This window comes from Channa argus, chromosome 12 (genome assembly GCF_033026475.1).
Source record: "Channa argus isolate prfri chromosome 12, Channa argus male v1.0, whole genome shotgun sequence".
Taxonomy (NCBI): Eukaryota; Metazoa; Chordata; class Actinopteri; order Anabantiformes; family Channidae; genus Channa; species Channa argus.
The window spans coordinates 12,652,000-12,677,438 of record NC_090208.1 but is presented as its reverse complement, the minus strand read 5'-3'; the positions used below and the strand labels follow the sequence as shown (position 1 = coordinate 12,677,438).

Here is a 25,439-nt window from a genome sequence, read left to right as displayed (position 1 = left end):
GTAAGGGGAAATCTGCCCTTATTAATTTACAGATTTATACCCTTGGATTTTCGACATATGCTCTTTTACGCTCTCCTACACTCTTCTTACACTTGTTTGTCCTATAAATAACCCTAATTCTTCACCCTGTGAACTAGTCTACTGGAGGTTTTTATCATTTTTCCTGGGAATGTACTGCATGTAATAGCAATGTGTGATGCCAATCTGCAAGAGTCATACACCCTCCAAAATGCTATTTTTGCCACACACATGTTGCCTGAGAGGTCAGCAGCATGGCAGGGTTCTTACTAGGTTGAATTGCTGTGAGGCAGAAGTTAATTTCCAACTCAACAGAGATAAATGACTTTGCTTTGACCTTCCTCGGTTGCTGGCATAACAAAGGCTTTGTGCTTTTCTAGTTTGCTTTTTATTTGTAGAGTGAAATGATTTGATTTAGTAATAATGATTAGCTCATTTTGGTTGTGTTTCTCAGTTGATCACAAATAGCAGAGTACTTTTCTGTATGTGTGAAAACAGAATGTTTTACTTCTTTGTCAGCTCTTGACAAAGCAGACTAAACGGATTAGCAAAGAAGAAAAATCACTCGGAAGTAAGTTTACATGCACATACACAAATCTTTTAAAGTGATTCTCCAACTAATGAAATCTTATGTAGATGTGTTTATCTGTTTTAATTATTTCTATATTTCAGACAGCGGAGAGTAGCTGGCTTCAGTTTTTAGCTGAAAATAGAGTTTGCAGCTGATGCTTAATGTTTCAGCTAACTTACTTGATATCGTGTTGAAAGGCTGAGGCTACATGTAACGATGCGATATGAAAAGCTCCTTGGATCCAGTGTCGAATACTTACTATAGACAGCCCAACCTGCTAACAATTTCACTGTATAGCAAAAAAACATGCAGTTTTATCCATTACTTACGGTTTAGCTCTAGAGTACTTTTTGAAAGCAGAGTGTCTGTCTCACTACACCCCCATGTACACTGTTCAGTGGAGGAGTCCAAAACTTGACGGGTCCACCACGCCTAGTTAAGGTTGCTAAACTATAACTGAGCTATTGTTCAGAGAAAAGGCTGAATGATTTTCAAGTTTGATAATTTGATAACTGAAGTTTGGTTAATGCGGTGCACTCGCTGTGTATCCTTTACTTTGATCTCTTCATCACAGATTCTTTCGCTCCGTGGTGTCTCAGTGTAATAAGCCCTGTTACATCGTTACATTGATTATTCAGACTGAGATCGGTTCACTGGGCCTTTTTAAGCTGAGATTTGTATGGCATTTTAACATAATTTGGTATTCAATAGTTTTTTCCCCCTCACACATTTCTGAGCATTTCTGCTCAGCTCGGTTTGTCAACCTAAACATGTTTAGATGCCTCGTTATAGTCTAAATGTAAATGTAAAGTTTCATTCACGCCAGTGTTTAGAAAACAGTGATTATACCTGGGAAATGCAGAGTTTTTTGAATGCTTTGCAAATTTATTAAAAATAAAAAAATGCGAAAATCCCATGTACATAGGTATTGACCGCTTTTGCCTAATACTTTGTTGCTTTAACGCCAATTAAAGCCTCAAGTCTTTTTGAGTATGAAGCTACAAGCTTTTACACCTATTTTTGGGTAGTTTCTCCCATTCTTCTTTGCAGTACCTCTCAAGCTTCATCAGGTTGGATGGGGAGCGTCAACGCACAGCCATTTTCATATCTCTCCAAAAATTTTCATTTAGGTTCAAGTCTGGACTATGGCTGGGCCACTCAAGGACTCAAGGAGTTTTCTTGTAGCCACTCATTTATTATCCAGAGGTCCAGAGCACTCTGGAACAGGTTTTTTATCAAGGATGTCTCCGTACATTGCTGCATTCATCTTTCCCTCGATCCTGACTAGTCTTCCAGTTCCTACTGCTAAAAAACATCCCAGCAGCATGATGTAACCACCACCATGCTTTACTGTACGAATGGTATTGGCCAAGTGGTTTAATCTTTGTTTCTTCAGACGAGAGACTGTTGTTTCTCATGGTGTTTTCCTTCAGGTCGGCTGTCATGTGCCTTTTACTGTGGAATGGTTTCCGTCTGGCCACTACCATACAGGGCTGATTGGTGGAGTGCTGCAGAGATGGTTGCTCTTCTGGAAGGTTCTAATCTCTCCACAGCGAAATGCTGGAGCTCTTTAAGAGTGACCATCGGGTTTCTTGGTCATCTCCCTGACTAAGGCCCTTCTCTCTTGATCGCTCAGTTTTCAGTGGCTGGCCGCCCCGCTCCAGGAAGAGTCTTGGTGGAACTTCTTCCATTTACGGAGGATTTAGGGCACTGTGCTCATTTTGAGCTTCAATTCTGCAGAATTTTTTCAGTACGCTTCCCCAGGTCTGTGGTCTACAGACAATTCCTTGGACTACATGGCTTGATTTGTGCTCTCACATGCACTGTAGTTGTATGCCTTTCCAAATCATGTCACACATGTGGACACCACTTAAGTTGGAGAAACATCTCAAGGACGATCAGTGGAAACAGGATGCGCCAGAGGTCAGTTTTGAGTGTCATGGCAAAGGCTGTGAATACTTATGTACATGTGATCTTTTGTTTTTAGTAAATTTACAAAGATTTCAAACATACTTCTTCACGGTGTCATTATGGGATATTGATTGTAGAAATTTGAGGAAAATAAGTAATTTATTCCATTTTGGAATAAGGCTGTAACCAGACAAAAATGACTGGTTCAATTCACATTTCTCAAAGTTTTATTACATTTTTTTTTTGCACTTTAACTGTGCCTTTGCATTGGTAAATATTTTCTCATCAAAGCCACTTTTACTGTCTTATCCTGAAGCAATGTGGAATTGCACGTGATTTTAATGGTTTTATACAATTTGTCAGTTGGAGTTAAATTGTAGTATTTGTTTTGCAAATCTTTATTTGATACTGACCAAAAAATCCACACACTTTTTAGGAGTTTGTTGATAACGATAAGGACAATAATTTGACAAAAATGTTTGTGAAAGATCACGTGACAGATCTAGAAAAATTTGGCAGCATGAATCACACACTGTAGTTAGAAATCTTTTGCCTTGTAGTGTGTATTTTTGGCTTTAAAGGATTCATATTTGTTTGAAAACATTTATCTAAATTGCTTGAATTGGCACCATGTTGTTAGCAGTGTAACTGGTAACAGCGTTGGTTGTATTTTTGTCTGTTGGTTTCTTTCTCGTAAGGCACCTAAGTGTGCGTTTGTGCTGGTAGACCTGTCATAGACCGCTCACTCCCAAAACTTTTCATATTCGTAATATTCTCTGCAGTGGTTTGCAGATAGTGAAAAAGGTTAGTTGTCATCTTTTGAGCAACATGTGTCTTGTCAGAGCCATCGACCAATTAAATCTAATGATTTCCATTACAGACACCACCAGCTGGCGGTGTCTGTACAGTACAGGGAAGTAATCATTCATACAGACCACATGATGCAGTGAACTTATTAAGCATGTTAATAGTTTTTTGCAAAGACAGTGACATACACCTAACATTGCAGGTTTAGAAAAATTGGTAATGGTAAAGATATTAATCTACATAATATATTTATTCACTTGTATTTGAGCAAGGCAACTCTCAAGATGAGGCATTGATACAGCACCTGCCTTAAAAATTCAGATGATATTTTTCCTAGTGATGCATACTCTCATGCAAATATGAACTGCAGTAAATAAAATTACCACATGCCAAGTGACACACAGTAAACTTTTGGGCTCCCCTGGGTGTCTGAGTTCAGGGACAGTTTCTAATTTTTCCTGGGTGGTAAGCCAGCCTTGCAGTTTACAGTCAGAAACATGGGCCAATACATCTGGTGAAAATAACATCTAAAAAGTAAATATAAGATTGTTGTCCTGCAAGAATTTTCCATTTTCATGTCCTTTTCATACATAACCCTTATGGAATATAATGTGAAAGCCTCTTATCTGATATGCAGTTCACCACGGATGCCTGGATGTGCTGGGCTATATTTAACACAGAGGGTGTACATGCTGTAAGTGACCATTATGCTCTCAATTATCACAGTGTATTCTCCCCCCACTGCCCACCGTGCTGCTTTAGCACTTATTAGGGGACATACTTGAGGCTTACCCACGCAGTTCACCTTCAGCCCACATTTGGCAGGTAATGAGCTTGACGGAGGAGACTGCAATAGACACGTGTCCTACCAGAGATAATTTAGGCCTGACCTTGGCTAATGCCAGGCTGGCGGCTTGTATTGATTCTTGATACTAAATCTGATCAACATTATTCAGTTACTAATTGACCTCATTTCTTGTTGGCTCTTGAAGATTTGACCATGCTTTATAAGAGATGTTCATCATCTTCTTCTTAGCTCTGTCAGAGTCGGTAACGATGTTGCAATAGAGACTCATCTGTAATTGCTGGTGGATTTACAGGTGCATTAAGGCACTAATAGACTGTTGTTAGGGTTTTAACAACAGGGTTTTAAAGTTTAGTGTATGTTGCACTGTGTGAGATGTGTGCAACAAAAGCTTGGCTGTAATCTGTCAGATTCTATGACAAATCTTCAGGCCTGGCGCATCATCTGCATATTTTTTTTTAACAGTAGCATTTTACTAACTCATTCTGTATTTAATGTAGTTCTCACATGCCGTGTTTTCTAATGAGGGCTGGGGCAAAAGCCACAGGTTTAGGATTTGTTCTGAATTCTGACAGGGACAGAAATTTGACATTGCTTGTCCTAATCGCTAACAATTTAAATCAACTACCAGTGGATTTGTCTCACACTACAGTCTCTCAAACAAGACATTTCTCCCTATTAACTTTGTGTGGGACAGCGGAAAATGAGTGTATGTACTGAATGGCTGAAAAGATGAACACTGTTACGTAGACCCATAGCAATTATTTTCAGCGTCTGTTAATCTAATGATTAATTTCTTTAGTGTGATTTCCCATCCCAAATCTAAGATCATGTCATTAGCTTTGCTGATTAGCATTTCAAGACTTTGGACCTTTACTTTACATATGTGAAAAATAAAAGGAGCAAATACTTTTAATGCTGAAGTTATGGTTGTTACTGTATGTTGGTGTAGTTGTTAACAGTGTCACAGTGTAACTCAGAGAGTTTTTGCATGGAATTGATTATTTAAACAAGCTTCTCTTCAGGTCTTGAAAGAATTTGAATCTTCTGCTTGGCCAATCTTCTATTAGCTATGTACACGAGTATCTTCTGTTGGCTTACGTGTAATCTCTACCACAGTGATATCCGGTTTGACCATCCGAGGCTTTCAAGTTCTGTTACAATCTATCCTGGCAGCAGCCGACTGAAAAGCAGTTCAAGAAACTGTTGGATGAATTTCCGCTAAAGTCCCATGTTGCCTTGAAAAACTGGGCTATTGGCTGATATGTTTATCATTAGATGTGCCTGTCAGATTTTATTGGAACAAAACCTTCTTGTTACTGAAGAATTAAAGAACTCAGGCAAAGCACATCATAGAGACAGGTGGTTGTCAGCCTAGTAATGATACATAAAAAACATAAGCTGTCTCCCACATTGGATTGATGTTAATTGCAGGGTAAATTTAGAGCTGATGCTTTAGATTTAGAGCCAGGCTACGGATACACGGAAGAGATGCTGACCAAGACAATGCACTCTTCTTTGTGCTGTCTTTGCTCAAACCTGTGTTTGCGAAGATTATGTTCTCACACATTTCATTTGTTTAGGTTAGATTCTGTATGCTGCAGCAGCTGCAGTTTTGTGGTCTCAAAAGCTGTGATGGTCGTTCAGACACAGAAAGACTTCCAGCTGCAGAAATGCTCAGGAATGGGATTTACCTGTCAACAGTGCTTAAGCATGTGGGATAACATACGCTCGATGCTGTGATGGTAAAATAAAGGCTGACACGCCTTTCCTGTGATCTTGGTCAGCAACGGCTTTACGTATGTCAGCGCTTCAGAGCTAAGTAGAAAGTAAACTTGCATTAAAAGATGGATGGAAAGTTGAATGTACGTCTGTGTTTTGAAGCAATTCCAGTCTTATTCCAGGCTTATCACAGAAAAATATTTGTCACGTAAGCCAACATTTCAGGAAATGTTTAGATTTTCATTTAAGAAATCTGTTTCATAGTTTTATGGTTTGCTTTACAATGTCCAAACCTGAACGATTGCTGAAGGTCCTGTAACCTCTTACAAAAACAAAAAATGAACAACCTCATCTGACCTAACAAGAAACTAAATCTACCCCAGTATTAAATCTGCAGTTCATTGCTTAGTTTTGGGCTGCTGTCTAAAAGTACTGAGCAGAGTTTGGGGATTTAACTAAGCACAAGAACTTTGTTCAATTCCCAAAGCATCCGCCAACCACCCAACTGCACAGCACTTTTTGGAAAATAGACACACAGGTAACTGATTTTCTCCACTGACAATGCAACAGAAGAAAAGCTTGCTCTATCATTCCAACCATCTGGAAATCTGGCTCAGACTCGAGGCTGATGTGTAACTTTTAATTGGAGAGACAGTGGTGGGAGGCAGAAGAGTAGGAAGGCATGATCCCAGTGGATAGACAGGCAGTGCCTGCTGCCAGATGGACAACCTGAGTTTGCTGGAGTGCACACCGTTTTATTCTCGGGCCAATGCGATATGTGTTCTGTTTTACAAAGAGCTTGTTGGAGGGTTGTATTTTGGCCCAAGACATCTTAAGTGCTGCAAAATGGTGCTATTTTCACGGTACAGGATTAGACAGGGACAGTGCTTGGACTTTCTTTTGGAGAGATTGACACAATACATTTTTATTTCTGGAAAACATCTCATGACAAAAAAATAAAAAAATCCCAATTTTACACAAAGACGAGAAGGAAAGTAGTGCAAAGTGCAAAGTTGGTTTTTATAGGAGCGTCCCTGCATGAAGACCAAAACCTATAAGTGTGTATTTGGCAACATGCAATAAAACTGGAGGTACTTCACCAAAGTACTGCTAATTATTGCTGTTATTCCTCTGTTTATGTAGGTATACACACAACATTTCGTGGAAATAAGCAGATTTGCGTATTTAAAAATGTCAAGTCCTCCTGTCTCCAGATGTTATGCTAAAAGCTAGGCTAAACATGTCTTGGCTTAAGCTTTGTACTACTCCTGAAGATTTTATATTGGTACCGATCCTCTCCTCTCACTTCCAGAAAGCAAATAAAGTCGTTTCTTGAAACGTTAAACTTCTCTTTTAAATCACTGAATTAGATTTCAGCTGTATTATAACCTCAGATAGCAGTGTGCGCATTTGTCTTCCCCCTACTGTACATTGTTTACCATTCCTGCTGCTTTCCATTGGGAATAAATCAGCTTGGATAGAGCCATTTAGTGGGATTGGGCATGTTCCCAGTTTCATTGATGGGATGCATTGAGATATTTCACTACACTGACTGCACCAGTCGTTGAGATGATTTGGCAATATCAGTGCCTCAAAGATGTTTCACTGGTGGAATTGTAATTTTTGTATGCGAGCCACGGACAGAGAATTGGGGACAGGTGTACTGTAGGTTTTTTTGATACACCCAGTAGAACGTTTTATCCATGACGTTCTCCTCAGAGTGAAACTGAATACATGTATAAACAAGCAGTGGTTGGGTGCCTGTTTCTGATTTTGTTTACTGACAATGCCAAATCAGTCCTGTTGTGCAGTGTTGCAATGTATCAACTTTTCCAGTAGTCTCATGCTTTGGTATATATATATATTTAAAAAAAAATTGTCTTTACTGATGGTGTGTGCAGGCCATCTGATATGAGGCTATAAAGGACCCTTCAGGGCTTTCTCACGAATGGTCACTTGCTGCTTCAATGCAGATCAGCACAGGTGTTGAGTTTGTTCCTTCTCTTTGTTATGGTCAAGCCATACTTTACATTTGTGGTGAATTTGTAATCTTGGGATTATTTTTGTGAATAATCCTAGGCTAATTTTACCAGTCTGGTAATATTTATCAAATTTCCAAGGTTAAATTTGAAGAATGGATGCATGCTGCTCGTTGGGTACTGTACACAACCTGGTAGTAAGAATTATGAATGAACCTATATTCTTGAAGAAGGAGAGCTCATAATGTCCATCCGGGCTGCATGCATGTGTACAGACTACCAGCTACTGACTGTTAAAGGATGCTCACACACTGCCTCACACACACACATTAATAACCAACATTTTGCACCAGGTGACATGTTTCTGCATTACCATAAATGTGCTGTACAACTGTGTATCATAAGCCAACATCACTTAGCACCTTTCCTGTACTGAAAATATTGAATGACACCCCACCAATCCAAAGCTGAAAATAGCAACCAGTCCTCCAACCTATGCCATATACCTTGTTTGACTTAGGAAGGAATATTCTTGATAGTTGTCCATAACAAATGCTGCATTTAGTCCAGTTTGATATTGTAATACCAACTTATTGCTGATTTTGGTCTTTTCACTGTACTGGACCTATTTGACAGTGGGAATAATACAGAATAACACCAGTCGAATCCTTCACGATACTTAAATGATATGTTGTTACTGTACAGTCAAATCATTTTCCTTTTTCCATTTAAACTTTGTGGGATTTTTCAGGCAGTGTCCACATACTGTAATGATGAACACAAATTAACCTTGATTTACCTAGTTTGTATTGTAAATCTGGGTGTAGCATGTGAAACTGTTGTTTGATAGCTGCCACAGACGTGATGGTAGTCTCACACGAGCCCCATCTTGTCCCTAGAGTTTAAAAAAAATTTAAGGGTCGTGTAGGTGACACAAGACTGTTATACAGTAAACTGTGGTTTAATCAGTGCCTGACTCAAGACTGTGTAAAAAATAAGTAAAAATAATAATAATAATAATAAAAAAAAAAAATAAGGGTCCAAATTAAAATCTGACATTAGTAAACCTTCCTCTGGATTCACTTGCAACTTCACATCTCTCCCTCCCTTTTTCCATTCACCAGCCTCTTCAGGCATGTGTACGTTTCTCTTCATTTCACACCTCTGTCACACTGCATATTCATTTTTCACTACTATTGCCTTTTTACTACCCCCCCACCTATCCGCCCAATCTCAAACCCCTTGACGTCGGAATTCAATTTGTACTGTATGTTTCATTTCACTCAGATTTAGATTTATTTCATGTTGGCTTCTTTTAACTCTCTGGATATGTGACGAGACGAGGGGTGGGGGTAGAGAGAGTAAGAGAGACAGAGAGATGGATAAAAACTCCTCACATCCGCCAATGAGTTACACCGGCAATCATTTACCACTTAGACAGTAGTGCAAAAGCCCCCTGTTCGTTGCCCTGGCAACCGGTGCCTTGGTGATTGATTCCTCGCCAGTGTGGCATCGCTGCGGGGAATAGAGCGCGTGAGCTTAGCGTGCTCGCTACATCTTTCTAATTAAAATGAGATTACAGAGTCATCGCTGTTGTATGTTCAAACAAATGCAAGGCTGTGAAGGAAATCAATTTTAGTAAATGTCAGGGCTGTTAAATACAACTATGGATAAACAAATGTAATGCTCAATGTACTGATATGCAGACTCACACCACACTATACATGTAGATGTGCCACTGTGCGAATTGTAAGTCGGGTTTGTAGCGATTCACAGCAACAATGCATCCCTCTATAGAGCAGTCAGGTTTGATTGACAATGCATGAATCATGTTATGCAGCACAAATCACCAGACACAACAATTAGTCTGTTTGCTGCTGTCTGCTAATTAGAAAATATTCTTCAAATTGGAGCTTAATGTACATTTTAAATGAACAAGGGTTTCTTAATGTAATTGGATTAGACAAGTCAATTATATCTGTGCAGTTTATGCTGTTGTCTTTCAGACTGGTGTGCACCGAGGGGCTAAATATTCTCCCCTGCACAGAGCTGAGACTTGATTACTTCACATTTTACAGTGGTTGCTTGCACTTGTGCCATGGGGTTACTGTAAGCACACCCATGTTATATTTCAAAACACGATCGTACATATGTACGAATGAGAAATGAATTCTGCGCGCACTACATGGTGGAGCAAAGGTAGGGGATAACAAATAATGTAACACAGTGTGGAAGCATTTTAATAATGGTGCAGAAGAACTGACGTGTCTGCTTTAATTATATGTTACAATTCTAACACTTTGGTTCGTCGATAGTTCTCTTTCCCTTCATGTATATCCATAATTTATTTCTCTAGCCGACTGCTGGTTTTTATCATGTTCAAGGCCAAAACTACAACTTTTTTCAAAGTGCCATTCTTCACAATAATTTTGTACTTGAGAATCAGATTCTTAAGTCTGTAATTGTAGTGCGCTCTTAAAGGCAACAACGACCCTGGAGTGGCCCTAGAATTTCTAAGCATAAAAGAGCAAAAGACAGAGCAGGCGAGTGAGTGAATGGGTGAAACCAGAAAGAGGGAAGTGTGGCACAGAGGAGAAGAGAAACGAGTTCTTGAACTCAGTTTTTAGATTTCAATCACTACAATGCAGTTAGCAAGGTGTAACACGGTGCCTTGGGCCTGTTTCCAAGCGGAGCTCTTTGGCACAGGCTGTGTGGGATGTGTCATTACAGCAAAGGTAATAATAGAGCAGGGAATTTATAATGTGACGGTTTTTACCTGCCTATGAAAGAGTGCCTGAAATCCTGAGACTGCTGGCAGGGGGAAAAAAGAGAGAATCATGTTTGGTTGTAAACAACGGGAAGCCTATTATTGTATTGGCCTGGCTAATATGTCATTCAGCTGAAACATGTATTAAATCTCTTATGGAAGACCTCTGCAATGGAGCACACTTCAATTTCACCAGGTATAAATGTGAAATGAGTCCACTTTAAGACTGGGGGTGCACCACATGTCCCACGTAGGTCTCCTATATCATCCCTTGGAGCAGAGGTTTTTAAAGGGCTCTCTGAGAGTAACAGCTATTCTGTGAAATGAAAGTGCAGTTACAGCCCTATGAAAGTCAGTGCTCAGATTAGGCATAAATCACATACCTTCCCATGTTGCCCTTTCAATCTACTGAGATTTGCTTCCTGGGTTTTGTGTGCTCAGTTAGCATGCTGCCATGTTATTTTTCTATGTTGTGAAGCAAATGGAGCATTGTGACATTTATCTTTGCCCTGAAAATTGTGTAAATTGCAAACTTTCTATGTGAACATTGGGTGCAGTAAGTACACAAGGGGTGGGCGATATATACTTAAAAGAAGCGAATTACTATATGGCAATAGTGCAATTCAGCAATATAATGCCACAAATAAGATTACCATACAGTCTTTAGAACCAAGCAAACCAAATAAAATAATAGATGTTCTATTCACATTGGGATGTGCAGTTTTTTTTTTTCATTGTTCACCTGAATCCTGCTAGTCAAGAGTTTGGATTGGTATCTTGTCTCTTGTCGCAGCCTCTCACCAATGCCTGTTCTGTTTGCTGTCATGGCCAGCAACTAGATTTTGGTGTGCATCCAAATGATGCCTCTTTTGAATTCTGTAGGCTCATGTGAGATCCCCCCCGATATACTTATCATGGGGACGAATTATGGATGATTAATGTTACAGTTAGTAGTATTTTATATTTGTCTTCTTTAGTGACACTAGCAATGTTAGTCACATTGTCCATCACTTTAGTCTGAATTATATCAATAACCGTTTGTAGTCCTGGTAAAAAATGCCTACGGAATCTATGAATTTGATTAGATTGTAAGGTTCCCAACTTTTGTCATGGGGAATCAGACGCTAAATCTTAATAGCTTTTCTTCTAGATCCACCCTTCTTTAAACATTTTGCTTGAATTGAGATGACATTCAAATTCCCCTTGTGGAGGTTTATAATGAATTTAATGACCTGTTATAATCTGGTGCTATTCTAAGGTCAAAAATGTAATTTTCTGCTTCTTATCAGCTTCAAATTTACTTTGTTTTTAGTGTTAATTAGCAATATTAGCACACTCATAGGCTCAACTATGAATGTGACAGTCATTACACCCGCTACACATCAGCATGTTGTCATCATTTAACTTACAAGTGCCACTGGGCTCAGTACATCCTCACAGAGTGTGACTCTTTCCTCTTTGTTACACCTGCGGTCCTTTCTATCTAAAGACACCATACATGTATATACCTAAATATTCTGCTCTGTGAGTGGTTATGTTACACTATGTGAATTTTCTTTTTGTGCCCAGACACACTGCTTTTGCTCCAAACCTTCTAAAAAGAAGAAAAAAAAAAAAAAACACTCTGGGAGCCTGAAAGTGGTTTAACTTGCTGAAGGAGGATGACAGTAAACTACAGTTTACTTTTTGGGTGTGTGTGTGTGTGTGTGTGTGTGTGTGTTAAAAATCACACATACGTGTGCGCGAACGACGTCAGGTTCACTCTCCAAGCGCAAAAGAAAACCATCTGGGATTGTGTTTGTGTTAAGCAAAGTGCAATGGGTTTCCTCTCTTCCATTCACACAGGCGCCTGGCATCATGTAAGGACTAATGTGGATTCTAAATCTGGACCTTGTTCATACAAAATGGCAGGTCACACTGTTTGGCATGTGACTCTCACAAACCCCAGTGCAGGCTATGGTGTTAATAGATAATTGCCAGCTTAATAGGAGGTGACATGTTGTATGATGCACTCCGAGCCAGTGACTCTGTCTCCAAATAGCAATCTTTTTAGAAAATTCAACCTCCACATTTTCTCTATTTCAGGTGGAGGCCATGAACAGTGCTTGTTTGAAGTCATTTCAATTTTTTGTTTTATTCTTTTAAAATATAAATGTCTTTCCTTATGGACACTGCATATGTAATAAAAATGTAATTTTGTAATTAATTGCAGCAATACAAACTGATTTTATGACACTTTTGATGAAACAAGGTTTGTAGTTTAACTGCAACAGCAAAATGTCTTCATTTACATGACACTGAATGGATACAACTATTTATCACATGAACAGCTTTTTTGCCTTGTAGAGTGCAACAATTTGCGTGCAGAGTTCTCTGTCTCACTTAGACTCCCTCACGCACAGGGAGCACAAGTGTTTTTTTTTTTTTTAATACACACACACACACACACACACACACACACACACACACACACACACACACACACACACACACACACACACACACACACACACACACCAAAACTGTCCGCTGTGGACTAACACCCCCTCTTGCCTCCCACTCATCCTACTGATTGGACTTGTCAGGAGTCAGAAGGTCACAGTAGAGGATGTCAATAGGCTTCATTCACAGACACAGAGTTGCACACACACACACACACACACACACACACACACACACACACACACACACACACACACACGGTAGTAATACAAGAGAGAAGCAGACAAAATTTTAATACAGTCCTGTCTTTAGTGTGTATAAACACATCCCACAATCACCTCATCTTGCCAGCAGCTGTGCATTAGCTTCCTCTCCCACTCGTTGCAGCCTTGCATGGTGGCGCCAGTGAAGAGCCTTCAATTTATATTCATTATGCACCAGTCAGCTGCCTTGATTTCAGTGATTGGATACACCCTCCAGTACCTACTGGCCCCTCCCCTCACTTTCCTTAGACCCATGGGAAGGTTAAATGTGTCCCATAAGCTCCTTGACTGGCTAGCTCTGAGTGTGAGAGAGAGAGAGAGAGAGAGAGTGTGTGAGTGTGTAAGAGAGAGAGAGAGAGAGAGTGCGTATGCTTGAGTGTCTTATGTCTGTGACATTGTGCTGGGTGTGGCAGCAAAAAGGCTTTTGGGAAATGACAACAGGAACAAATGATTTGATGGTTTTGATCACGACTTAAATACACTATACATCATTTGAGATTAACTTATATACACACTTAACTTATATACAGTGTTTTTAAGGTTTTATTGAATATGTTAAAAATGGTGCACACACGTCACAGCCGGGTGTGTACTTTGGCATTTAGGTCACGGTTCAATTCATTTTTGGTACTGTAAGGGAAAAAAGTCAAACTATTTTATAAAGTAGAATATTTGTGGATGCCTTTAACAAGTTGTGGACAAGAGCACTTTGTTTGATTTTATGACTAAAGCACGGAAGAAAAGAAATTTCATACTGTGGCTCATTCACCTTCAACATGTGTTTAAAACCTGTGATCTCAACAGCTAAACATGGTTGTGAATTTGCAGCTATTTAACACATGGCATTTGTTTTTGCTGTGGCCTCGTCTGAATTACCAGACAAAAGTTTTTTTTAAACAAGGAAAAAAGTGAACCTCAGAATCGTGCTGCACTCTGGTCTGCCATGTTCATTTTGGATCTCAGATTTGAAAAGAAAAAAATAATAAAATACAAAATTACCTTTTTATTCGTGTTCACTGAAATTTGCTATGTATCACACACATATAACACTGAAGGACTGCATATCTGCATCAAACTAAATGTCCCGTTCAGAAACTGCTTGAAAGGAGCACATGTACCATTAGTGAAAAAGTTGGATAAAGCCTTTTCATTAGGTAATACCTTTGTGCAAAATCTTCACATCAGTTGAGTCTTGGTCGGTTGGTTGGTTCCTCACTTTGTACTTTGAGGGTGTAGAGTAGAAAGAAGTGATATACCTTGGCCACTTAAATAAAACCAAATACTTCTACTTGACCCTTTCTCCAAATGTCAACGTGCTTTGATATCGCGTGATATAGCTGAAAGTTTGTTAAAGATCTCGGCATAATTAATGCCTTGTCAAATCATATAGGGAGGTGAGTGGATCAGCTTTTTCATCTCCTTCACGCCTTCAAGGTGTGTTACATTTGGCTTCAGGTGACTAGTGAAACCACCAACACGCAGCATCTCAATGGCAACATGCTCATCAGAAAGAATCAGGAGCAGCAGAGCCCAGCTGAGAAGGAAAAGAGACGTTTGTCTGACAAGACATTGGCTTGGCTATCTTTATCTCTAACCATAAGCAGAGACAGCCACACGCAGAAGCTCACAGGCAGTTTGCACTCAAATTGTTTTAGGCACATGTCATCCTTTATTATAATTAGCAAGTGGATGTCTAAATAATTGCCATCAGGCTGCGGCTGCTGTGTAAGTGTTGGTAGCCAGAGCGCATCCTTCGCCTTTAGTTTCAGTATTTTTTTTAAAGGGCCGCGGCACCCTCACAAAGCCGTGCCCTCAGCAAAGTCTTAAGCTGTGTATTCATTCAGCAACAGCATCTGGAGCGCTGAAAATAATTAACTGACACAAGACGGTTTGGCGTTAGCTTCACCATTTGTTTTGTCCACACTTCTCCCTGGCGCACGCACTCACTCACTCACACACTGACTCACATACATACATACAGGCAGCTTTTGATCATAACTCTGACACTGCCAGGAGAGAAGGAGGTAACACGCTCATCCCAATGGGGATTGAGGACGGTTATAAAAGTAAACGAGGCAGATGGACCTGTCTTAAAAAGCAATATAAAAAATGAAAAAGCTCCTTTGAGGACTAAAGACAGAAAAGTTGCATTGAAGCACACGCGTCCTTTGAAAAACACTGCACTGGTACCAATACATCATGAACAAAACAAAGTAAAAGCACAGTAATTACATTGTTTTACAAACCAATGATGTCCATAAACCAACAAAGTGCTGCCCACAGTTCAATGTCACTGATGCATCACGCAGAATATTAATGTCTGTTTTTTAAAATGCAGGTGTTCTGCCATCATCCTCTTTGTGTGTGTGTGTGTGTGTTTGTGAGTGTTTCTCAGAATCGAGATTGCTGCTATAAAGAGCTACACTCCAGGCTCGGTGAGCGGTATCCCGGAGTGTATCGCCAGCCGTAGCGTGACAACTTGACTCACTCTTGTTGTTCTCTCCTCTCGCTCTTTCCCTCTGATTGGACTGATGCAGTGTGGAGATGTACGTCATGACAACGCTCGAACACACACTGTATATATGGCATATTTACGAAGAGCTGTTGCATGCGGGAAGCCTGCGGGTCACTTGTCGCTACCAACCCTCTCCTGCTCAGCAGCGCCTTCGCTCTGCTCATAGCGGCCCTGCTTTGTGACATTCGGTCTAGTCTAGCAGCCTCTCCAAAACAGCCACTTTCCAGAAAAACATCTCCCGGGCTTCTTAATGTCCCCTAATACACAAACACACCCCCTTCCCGTCCCCCTGCTTCATAACACCCTTCCCCCGTACTCAGTGTTGTTTGACAGGCTACCTCTGTTTCACTCATAGGCTTCCTTTGTTATTGTACTGCACAGTTGTGTATGTGTGTCAGCGTGTCTAAGCGTGTCTTTGTCTTTCGCCTTCTACTTGTGCAATTTGACATGTCCTGAAAAGCCCCCATTTGGAGAAACATTAGCATAGCACCGCTGAGACTGCAGTCGTGTCTACAGAAATCATTTCCCGTACGGAAATTGGGCGAGAGGCTTCTTTAGGGGGGTTGCTTTAACTGTGTCCCCTAAAAGCGCTAAACAAACCAAAGTCACTTTGGTGACGATCCAAGTTTCAGCATCTCAAACAGAGCCTAAAATTTGAAGTGAGACTTGCAAAAAAAAAAAAACCTGCATGTAGAGAACTGTGTTGGTTCATAGGCATTATTATGTGCAGAACACTGAGCCCAGCCTTTTCTGTGTGGTCTATTTTTCATGTTGTCTGCTCAGCAAACACTCTCCATGGTGCTGACTTAGATGGGGCAAACCGGTGCTGTCCATGGTGCTATCATCACTGGTCCTATTTCAGTTGTTCCTTGCTGAGCTACAGCTGACTGTGTTCACTTTTGTCTGCTCTGTCCTTTGTGCTACCTCATCTGTTTCTAGCAGAGCGCAAGCCATCAGCAGTGCTAACGCTGCTGGTTTAGGCCAGGGTGCATTTTGAGCTGCCCAGTAACCACTTACTGCAAACAGAGCCAATGTCTGACGCATATTATAAGCTGCTAACTGCCACTCTGGATCCATTTCTGAATCCTCAGGAGTAACCTTTTTAAAAAAATATATATTTATATTCTCCGGTGAAAATGTGTACGAGGAAGCAGATTTGCCATTGCTCTGGCTTATGGGATCTATCTTTGCTCGGGAGCAGTGACATTTCCTGAGGTGTAGTGAGGATTTTCCTGTTCAGTGTTTTGGTGACTCACTGTGTGCTGCAGTAGGGGGAGTGTCATTGGCAGTCCAGCAGCGCACTACAATTTTGATTGACCACAATTTGGGCCATCTGCTTCCTGTCTGCTCTCAGCAGGTCCGGAGTGAGTGGCAAGCCCACGTTCTGGGTTCTTTCCCCCCTTTTTCACTCCAGTGTTAGATGCGGGGCAACTTTACACACATTCCAAAATCACACAAACTTTGAAATCACTGCGTCACTAGGTCACATTTCTACTTCCAGAGAAGTACAGAAAATTTAGGTTATCGGATTTTTACCATTTTGTATCAAGTCAATTATAGTGATTAGTTTTCTTCATAGTGATCTCTAATGAAAAAAACACCATATGAAAGTATTGTTTGTTAGGAAAAAATAAGGGGTGGTTAACCCCCAAAGTTCTTTGTCTCATGATCATTTTAATTAGTTGATGGTAACTCAGATGTTGAGGGGGTCCATGCTTGCTATAAATAAACCACTGCAGGAAGCTTTATTCTACAAATCAGCCAAATCTCAGAGAAGCCTTTTTTTATTTATTTTATTGTGGCGTGATAAAGAATCACAACTGATCAATGCTAGAACATGCGAGCATTTGCACAAATATGTGTGACTCAAAGTGTGGCTATTGGGTCAACGGGGACGAAAGCGCTGCTCCAGTTGTGCAATTTTATCCGTTGGTTTTGCCATGCTGCTTGTTCAGATGTGGCCGCTTTAAGAAGTATAAACAAATTAGCGTTGTACATATGGGCACTGGGAAGCTTGATTCACTTTGATCTCATGCAGTGAGGTTACATCTAAAGATATGTGGGAATCTTAAAATAGAAAACTTGCATGGACTTGATGGCCATGTACCAGGGAAAGAGAACTCCAGAGAGAAACGTAAAACCAGGTGTAGGGATGTTTAGCAAAATGCTGTTTTATTTCATGCCTCACACATACCAAGACACTTGGTAAAGTAATTCTTAAACACTAATAATATCTTAGTATAATTTTCCTCACCAACATGCTGTAGCTAAACTTAATTTAGTTGCTTATTTAACGAGCATCTTGTCGTAGAAATGCTGGCATGACAGCTCTCTATATAAATTGCCCTCCTACATGTCCATCTCCCACATACAAATTCTTCAACATGTCCCTCAGTTCACATTGGGTTGACCAGGGAGTGTTTCTAAGCCAAAGCATCTCAGCACTCAACAAATGAATTGGCATATGAGGCAGTGAAGCTTCAGCATGTAAGAGAGCACGGGGACGGGCACTCTTGCAGATTACAGACCTTGGCAAGGGCCGATGTTAATTAAAGGCTCTGTTCAGCACTTTTCAAATTAGATGTGAAATGTTAAGCAGGAGAGGTTTGCCGTTAACGTGGTGCTCAGCAAGACCTCTGACCCCGGCTGAAGGTGACATGTCCTTGAGACATAATTGTTCTCACCTTGAGTGCTTCTTTAAGGGAAGTAGCACAAGAAGTCGAGAGGAGCAAGGTGGAAATATGTACTGAGCTTCCTTTTGCTATAGAATGGACTGTAAGTACTTTTTCCATCGTCTTCTATTAAGCTCTTGTGAGGTTGAAACGATTTGCCTCTCACCCTTGCTTGCCCTTGTTCGTGTGCTTTGATAGCCACAGGAGGAATGTATTGGATTGCAACCATTCGAGGGATGTACCAAATTAGCCCATTTTCACTTACCAAATGTTGGATCTCTGATTTGAGCGGTTGCCAGCTTTCTGTCTCTTATGTTGTGTGAAATAGATTATTTTTTTCTTTCCCAGCTCCTGAAGCTAACAGTGTTTGGCACCGTGCCAAGATGATCCCAGATAAAGATATTTTATGAGATGGTGCAGACCAGTACTCTCCAGTGTGGAGCTCCAGTTATGTCGAGGGCTCTCCTTTGTCTGCGCGTACATGTCCATCACACATTTACTCCATTTCCTGCATCTTCTTGTATTCACATCACAAGAGTGCTTGATGCCACATCCTTTGAGTTGTTTACTTCTTTTTTTTTTAAATGTAGAACCTGCACGAATGAACATTTTGAGTTTCCATTTAGGCGAAGAGAAATGCAAAATTTGTCAAAACCCTCAAGTCAATGTACGTGCATTACCAGATCCTGACTGTTCCTACAGCTGCACAACCACCTACTGAGCGCTTTCCCTCAACAGACGGTGATCATCACTTGCAAAATCATCACAAGAGAGGATGTTGATTTCAACAGTCGCATGCTTCCTGCTATTACAGTATGTTGCAAGATGACAGAGTTACCCGGAAGGGGACCGAGCCATGAGTAGAGGAGACACAGAAGTAGGTCAGCCCCTAGGCGTTTGTTACATCATACATATTCATAAACAGCACCCAGTTGTTGCAGAGGGAACTCACTCCACACAGACTGTTTATTCTGCTCATTGAGCCCTATCCTCCGTTTAAATGTTAAATAGTGATTACACATCATCACGGTAATAAGAGCAGTTCTACCTTTTGTATTCGCATAGATTTTACTGCCCTTCCATGAATCGTGTTTGCACAAATATGATCACCCTTTGACATCTGACGACCTGATAAGTTATAAGTCGGCTATTAGTTTAGAAACGGAAATGTTAGGACAGTAGAATAACTTTTTGTTAAATTAACTTAAGATAACTTAAATTAGTTGCTTCTTGCTGCTCTTCTTTTGTTTTCTCTCTCCACTGGCCCAACCGGTCGAGGCAGATGGCTGCTCACCCGGAGACGGATTCTGTTGGAGCTTTCTTCCATTGCAGGGAGTTTTTCCGCTTCACTGTCATCCAGTGCTTGTTCATAGGGCATTTGTTGGTTTTTCTCTATAATTCTGAATGGTCTTGACTTTACTTTGTGCCTGACTTTGACTCCTTGTGATTTGGTGCTATATAAATAAAAGTCAGTTGAGATGATTGATACAGTTTGGTGCGAGACTATTTCTCGGCCAGGAGCCGTGACATGCTGGTACCCTAAATGTTACTTCCTGTTACTTTGTAAGTACGTTTAACACGACCAGCGTGGATACTCTCATGCAGCATGGCCAGTCTGCATTGCTCTTGAGATTTATGTAAAAATAATTTTACTGTTTAAGTGAGTTTTTAGTTATTATATCATGTAATGATAACTAAATTATTATGTTTCCATCAGCTTTGTCATTCAGGTGTGACCCACACAGTTGCGGATAGTTTGACTCTTATTGTCGACTTTTCACCTTATTCGACCTGTTGATTCGGCATCCGTTAGCGTCTGCCCGTCAGCGCGTGGCACCCATCTAATTGTCTGTTCGGCTTAGTGAATCAGAGCATGAGAAGAGACCATGGTGTTAACAACGCAGTTCCATTTCAACTGTTGTTGTAACCTGGTATCAGACTGTCAAGATTGTGCACTGGTTGCTCCTGTGACGTCACATTATTTCTCCCAAGCCCAAGAAAGTAATGGCTACCGGCAAGACTTTTTGATCTGTTATAGATTAAACAAACGACACATCATATGTTAAGTTGTGACTTTGAGAGTGACAGACTTATCAAATAAAACTAAAGCAAGGAAAATATTGTGTACATTTATATGAACCAGATCAAGCAACATTGCTTTTCTAAGCATGAAAAATATTACAATTGGAACATCTGTAACCATTAAATCACAATATATGTAGTCAGTGATGTCCACCATCTTCATGACTGGCTTATATAATTTGATATAATAGCAGTTATGCAGTGAATGGACCCATTCTTAATTTCAGTACAGCTGTGGTGCTGTGCTTGTCCTTCAGCGACTGTGAATAAAAAGAGAGTTACAGAAGAGTGTGGGAGAATGAATGCAAACTGAGTCAGTCACATAGCGATGAATTGCACTGATAGTTCACTGATGCTATTTCTGCAAGCTACTGTTATTCACTCAACCCTAATACAATCAGACACTCCAACACAACGATTATGCAGGGGGCAAGATTGACCTCTTCCAAACTCCCGGCAGCTTGTGTTACAGTTTCAAAATCATTTATGGGATTTGGGTGCATAGAGAAAGAAACGTAAGGAAAAGGAAGCGTAACCTTGTATTTCAGTTAAATGTTGATGTGATGTAGTGATGGTTAGATGACACCTCATGGAGTCTATGGCACAGTTCCCTAACTGTCCTGACACGTGTTGGTTTATTGCATAAAAGCAACAGCTGCTCGATTATAGAAAAACATTGCAGACAACGTGGATAAAGCGTGTGGAGACTGAACTTGGTTCACTCCTTCTGACTTTTGTGGTCCCGTTTACATAATCAGACAATAAAGTGCTAATTTAAGTTAAAGTTTAAGTTGAAATGAAAGAGAAGTTTGGAAAAAACTCCTACACAAAGTACAAATGAGGCGGGAGTACATAAACATTTTAAAGCAAGTTTGTAGAGGTGCATTGATGAAGAATTGCTCCTGTTTATGTAAGACATTTAACCTGCAAATAAAATTCAAAGTTAATTCATGTGGGGAGAAAAAATTAATTGAAGAGTCCTTCAGACAGAAATTAGAACATAATTAACCCAGATAAAAACTGAGCAAAAGTGGAAACAGGAAAGGAAAACATTTACCTTATTTTGGTGTTCAAGATGACCCCAGACTTTTTCTTTATGGTTCCATAAATATCAGTGGCTAATGACGATACAAAAACTAATACAAACAGCTCCAAACACAGTCTCCTCTCCTCCTTTCACCAAGAACACGGTCAAAAGTAGTGCTTCCCGATTAAACACAATTTGAGGCTTCACTTCCTTACGACAGAGCAGCTGTATCGGTCACGTGATTTTTTTTTTTTTTTTTCAAAGCGATGCACACATCGATACAGGGTTCGGCTCTTTCTGCTTGATACACGCACTGACGCTTCAGTATTGTTTGACCCATCACTAGTCTGATCTTCTGAACATTTGTATTTGTTGAGGTAATTTTAAAATGGCTTTTGATACCAGCTGCTTAAGATCAAAATTGTTATTTCCTCATTTTGGTGGTCGTGTTTGATGCTAGAAGGTAACTATTAATGATGTCTCCTGCCCTGTTGACAGTATCAGAATAGACCTCTTGATTTCCGTTACAACCTGCCATAAACATTTCAAAACAGGAATCCTCAACCTATATTTTAGCCCTCCCTACTCCCCACTCTGCAGTCAGAACAAGTTTGTCAGATGAAGACAGAAACTGTGGGAAATGAAGAAAATGGAGTTGGAGATGAGGATGACAGTAAGACTCAGAGGAGCTCATGCTGAAAATATGGACGGCAAGGAGAATGTTAGTCAAAATGAAAAGAAGAAAAGTAGATGATGGCAGTGAATAAAAAAGTTATGAAGGAAAGTGAATAAGAACTAATGCGGAAGCTGGAACATCTGCGAGTCTTTATTTTAAAGAGCAGGCATTTAGAGAGAACAGCCCAAACTCCTTCATGTGCCTACAGCTGGTTGTATCTAGCCAAAGGTGTGGGGTTCAAAGGTGGTCTCGCTGCGTTGCCTTTGTTTTGTTGCATGTTCACAGCACACAATGCACAGACTCCCAGGCTTCTTTTCTTAGAGCTGCAGAGAAATTGCATTTCCTATTGATCCATTTGCATGTAAACAGAACATCTCCTGGCTACAGCTAAAGCTATGTATACACAGGAGATTTCCGGCAGAAGATGGCATATACTATACATTGTATTCCTCCTTTCTATTTTTGTACATGGCTTCTGTGATATAACAACCCTCTTGACAGCGTCTGCTGCTAAAAGTGAAGTATAGTACACTTCCTCAAGAGGAAAATGTCATCCACTGGTCAATTTTGCTACATTTGTCCTACATTTTTCATACGAATGCGCCCTAAAAGGCAAAAAAAGCAGATCTTTTTAAAATAATAAAAGCCATTTCATTTTATGCACAGCAATAAAAAAGTTATTAGGATCTGATTATTAAATTGAGCCATTACACTGATTAGGTTTAATTTGCACACTAACAAAAGATGTATCAGGAGAACATAGAAAACAGGCTCATGCTGTTAATTTCTGCTGTGAGTATTTGCTGTGATTGTGAAGCCACAACATCTATTGACCGTATGACCGATTATCTGATCCTTGGAATCATTAGAGCATAAGCACGAGCTCTTTGTGGTGCACTGTACATGGGCCTTAGGTTACATTGGGTGGACTGGTGCAGAGACCATTCGAGATGCTTTAATCGCACTGTGTTTCCTGCTCTGGGTACTTCTGCACGCCTGGCTGCTCTCTCTGAGTCTTTCCTCTCCCTCCTTAGCTCTCCCCTCACCGTCACTACTCTTTCCATCTACAACTGGGCTGCTGCAAAGGGGTCAAATGTCACCCACTTGGGATTTCTGCGTCTCTTTTTGTCATTGCTGAGCTCGATGATTGGTGTGTGTGTGTGTGTGTGTGTGTGTGTGTCAGCGGGAGAGGGAGCGAGACAAATAGGGCAAGAGAGTATCTGAGATTCTGAATCTGAGACTATGCAAGAGATGGCTGGAGAGAACATTCTTGTGTGTATGACTGATTTTCTGAAGGAGTTTGAGAGGATTGGGGGTGGGTTAGGGACAGATCTCCCCTTCTCTGTGCTGTAAAAATAGCCGTTCCAGCATTGAAAATCACAGTTTGCCTCTTGGACAAACCACATCTGTACTAGGTTCGGCAAGAAATAGGTGCTGGGGGAATTGTGTGGGGGTATCCTTATGGGCAACCAGCTGAGACCACATGCAAGAAACATAGTAATTGGTATTCTGGCCATGGCTGTGACAGCTTCCCACACAGTTCTTCCGTATACACATTTCCACGATGCTGGGCCCGGCAAAAGTTCCCTCACTGACGGAGATTAACCTGTCCACTTCTAGAAACCTAATAAATCCCCAGGTCCACCAGAACTAGACATCTAAACTGGACTTATTTCAGTTCTGTCGAGATGTTTGGCTTAATGCAATGTTTTAAATGTTGTCACTGGTGGCGTAGTTACAGTATTTTCGTGCACTAACTGTTGTGAGTATCCCCTTAGCTTCTTGTTGGGGGGCTGGAATCTGTGTTTGAATTTTTATCGTGATTCTACAAAGCGTTACCACAGTAGGTTAGTTCTGCCGCCAAAATAGGACAGTAGAAGAATGCTGCCTTACCATCGCCATCAAATATGAACGACTGAAAAAGCAAAACAAAAAGTATGCGGGTAACTCATAACCACTGATAAATGCATTCCTTACAAGATGGCGCCTCCTTCCCAGACAACAGGATGGGACATAACTTAGCTAGACAAAGCGTTCTCCCCACTTTTTAACTTTTATTTTTTGCTTGCAATTTAGAATCATGCCGACTTTATGGCATATTTGTTTTGCTGGATGCTGAGTCATAATTTCAAGCCAATCAATGTCAACATAAGCTGGAAAAGACCTTTAGAGAATTTGCTTGTAGTGTTTAGGGGTGTAGAGTTCGTGTTTCTCCTGCTTTAACAAAGCCATACTCAAATATCAAAATATTGTTAATTCATTTCCTGTTGATCAGGTTTTGTTACATTAATACAAAGAAAATGTAAAATGTTCCCTTGTATTTGGGCTTAGACAAGGTTTGAAGCTGTCTAGTGTTCCAAGACAGTCTGTCAACTTGTCATACTAGAGTGACAATAAGAGACAAACAGATCATTGTTGTGGCCACCTCTGCTGCTCTCCCACTCCCTCTGACTCCTTTTATTTCTCTAATAAACATGTTCAGCCGCTTCCACACCTGGAAATACCATTTTTCTGTTTACATGCAGTCCTAGATATAACAGCCTATATTAAGAGCCCACTGTTTGGCAACATGCAGCTGTTGAGAGGCAACAACCCTGCATTGTTAATTTGTCTGACCTTTTGTTTTGTCTAGCTGCAGAGTGGGAGACTACCAATCTGAAGAAGGTGGAGGAAGCCTATGAGACCGTCAACATGGAAATAAGGTAAAGATAAAGAAATAAGAGCAGAGGTTAGCTTACATTGTCACATATTTGCGGCTAAATCCTCAACGTTTGCACTTCTCAGACTGCTATTGTAAGCAGGGCTGCACTGTAAGAAACCAGGCCTTAAAATAGACTCCATCCATCTGTGCTAAAGTAGTGGGGAAAGCTGCACAGTAATGAATTTGCACTGTGTGATACCTAGGGCTAATTTTAATGAAGAAAAACAAATGCTATTGGGTGCCTACTGTGCTGTTGTGGCTAGGCCTTTTCAAACTCACCCCGAGCAGAAGATTGCGTGGTTATGAATTATCCAAACCATTTGTTGGCTTTTTTTTTTTTTTTACGTGACATGGCATCAGTGTGGACAACAGTGTAATTATTTAGTATTATTGAGCAATGACCTCTTTTCAACAAATTTGCTGCATACTTTTACCTTTTTATTTAAAATACCAGTGTTTTAACATTTTACTGATTCTATTT

The 25,439-nt window shown here is 40.4% G+C and overlaps 1 protein-coding gene across 2 annotated transcripts in view; it reads left to right on the top strand.

Annotated features, from left to right (window-relative positions):
• LOC137137991 (glucosidase 2 subunit beta-like) overlaps positions 1-25,439 on the top strand; it is a 116,968-nt gene that overhangs the window by 51,758 nt on the left and 39,771 nt on the right. For both annotated transcript variants that reach the window (XM_067524876.1, XM_067524875.1), the window contains one exon: positions 24,890-24,959. In XM_067524876.1, coding sequence (XP_067380977.1) covers positions 24,890-24,959 — 70 coding nt within the window. The remainder of the gene's footprint in view (positions 1-24,889; positions 24,960-25,439) is intronic.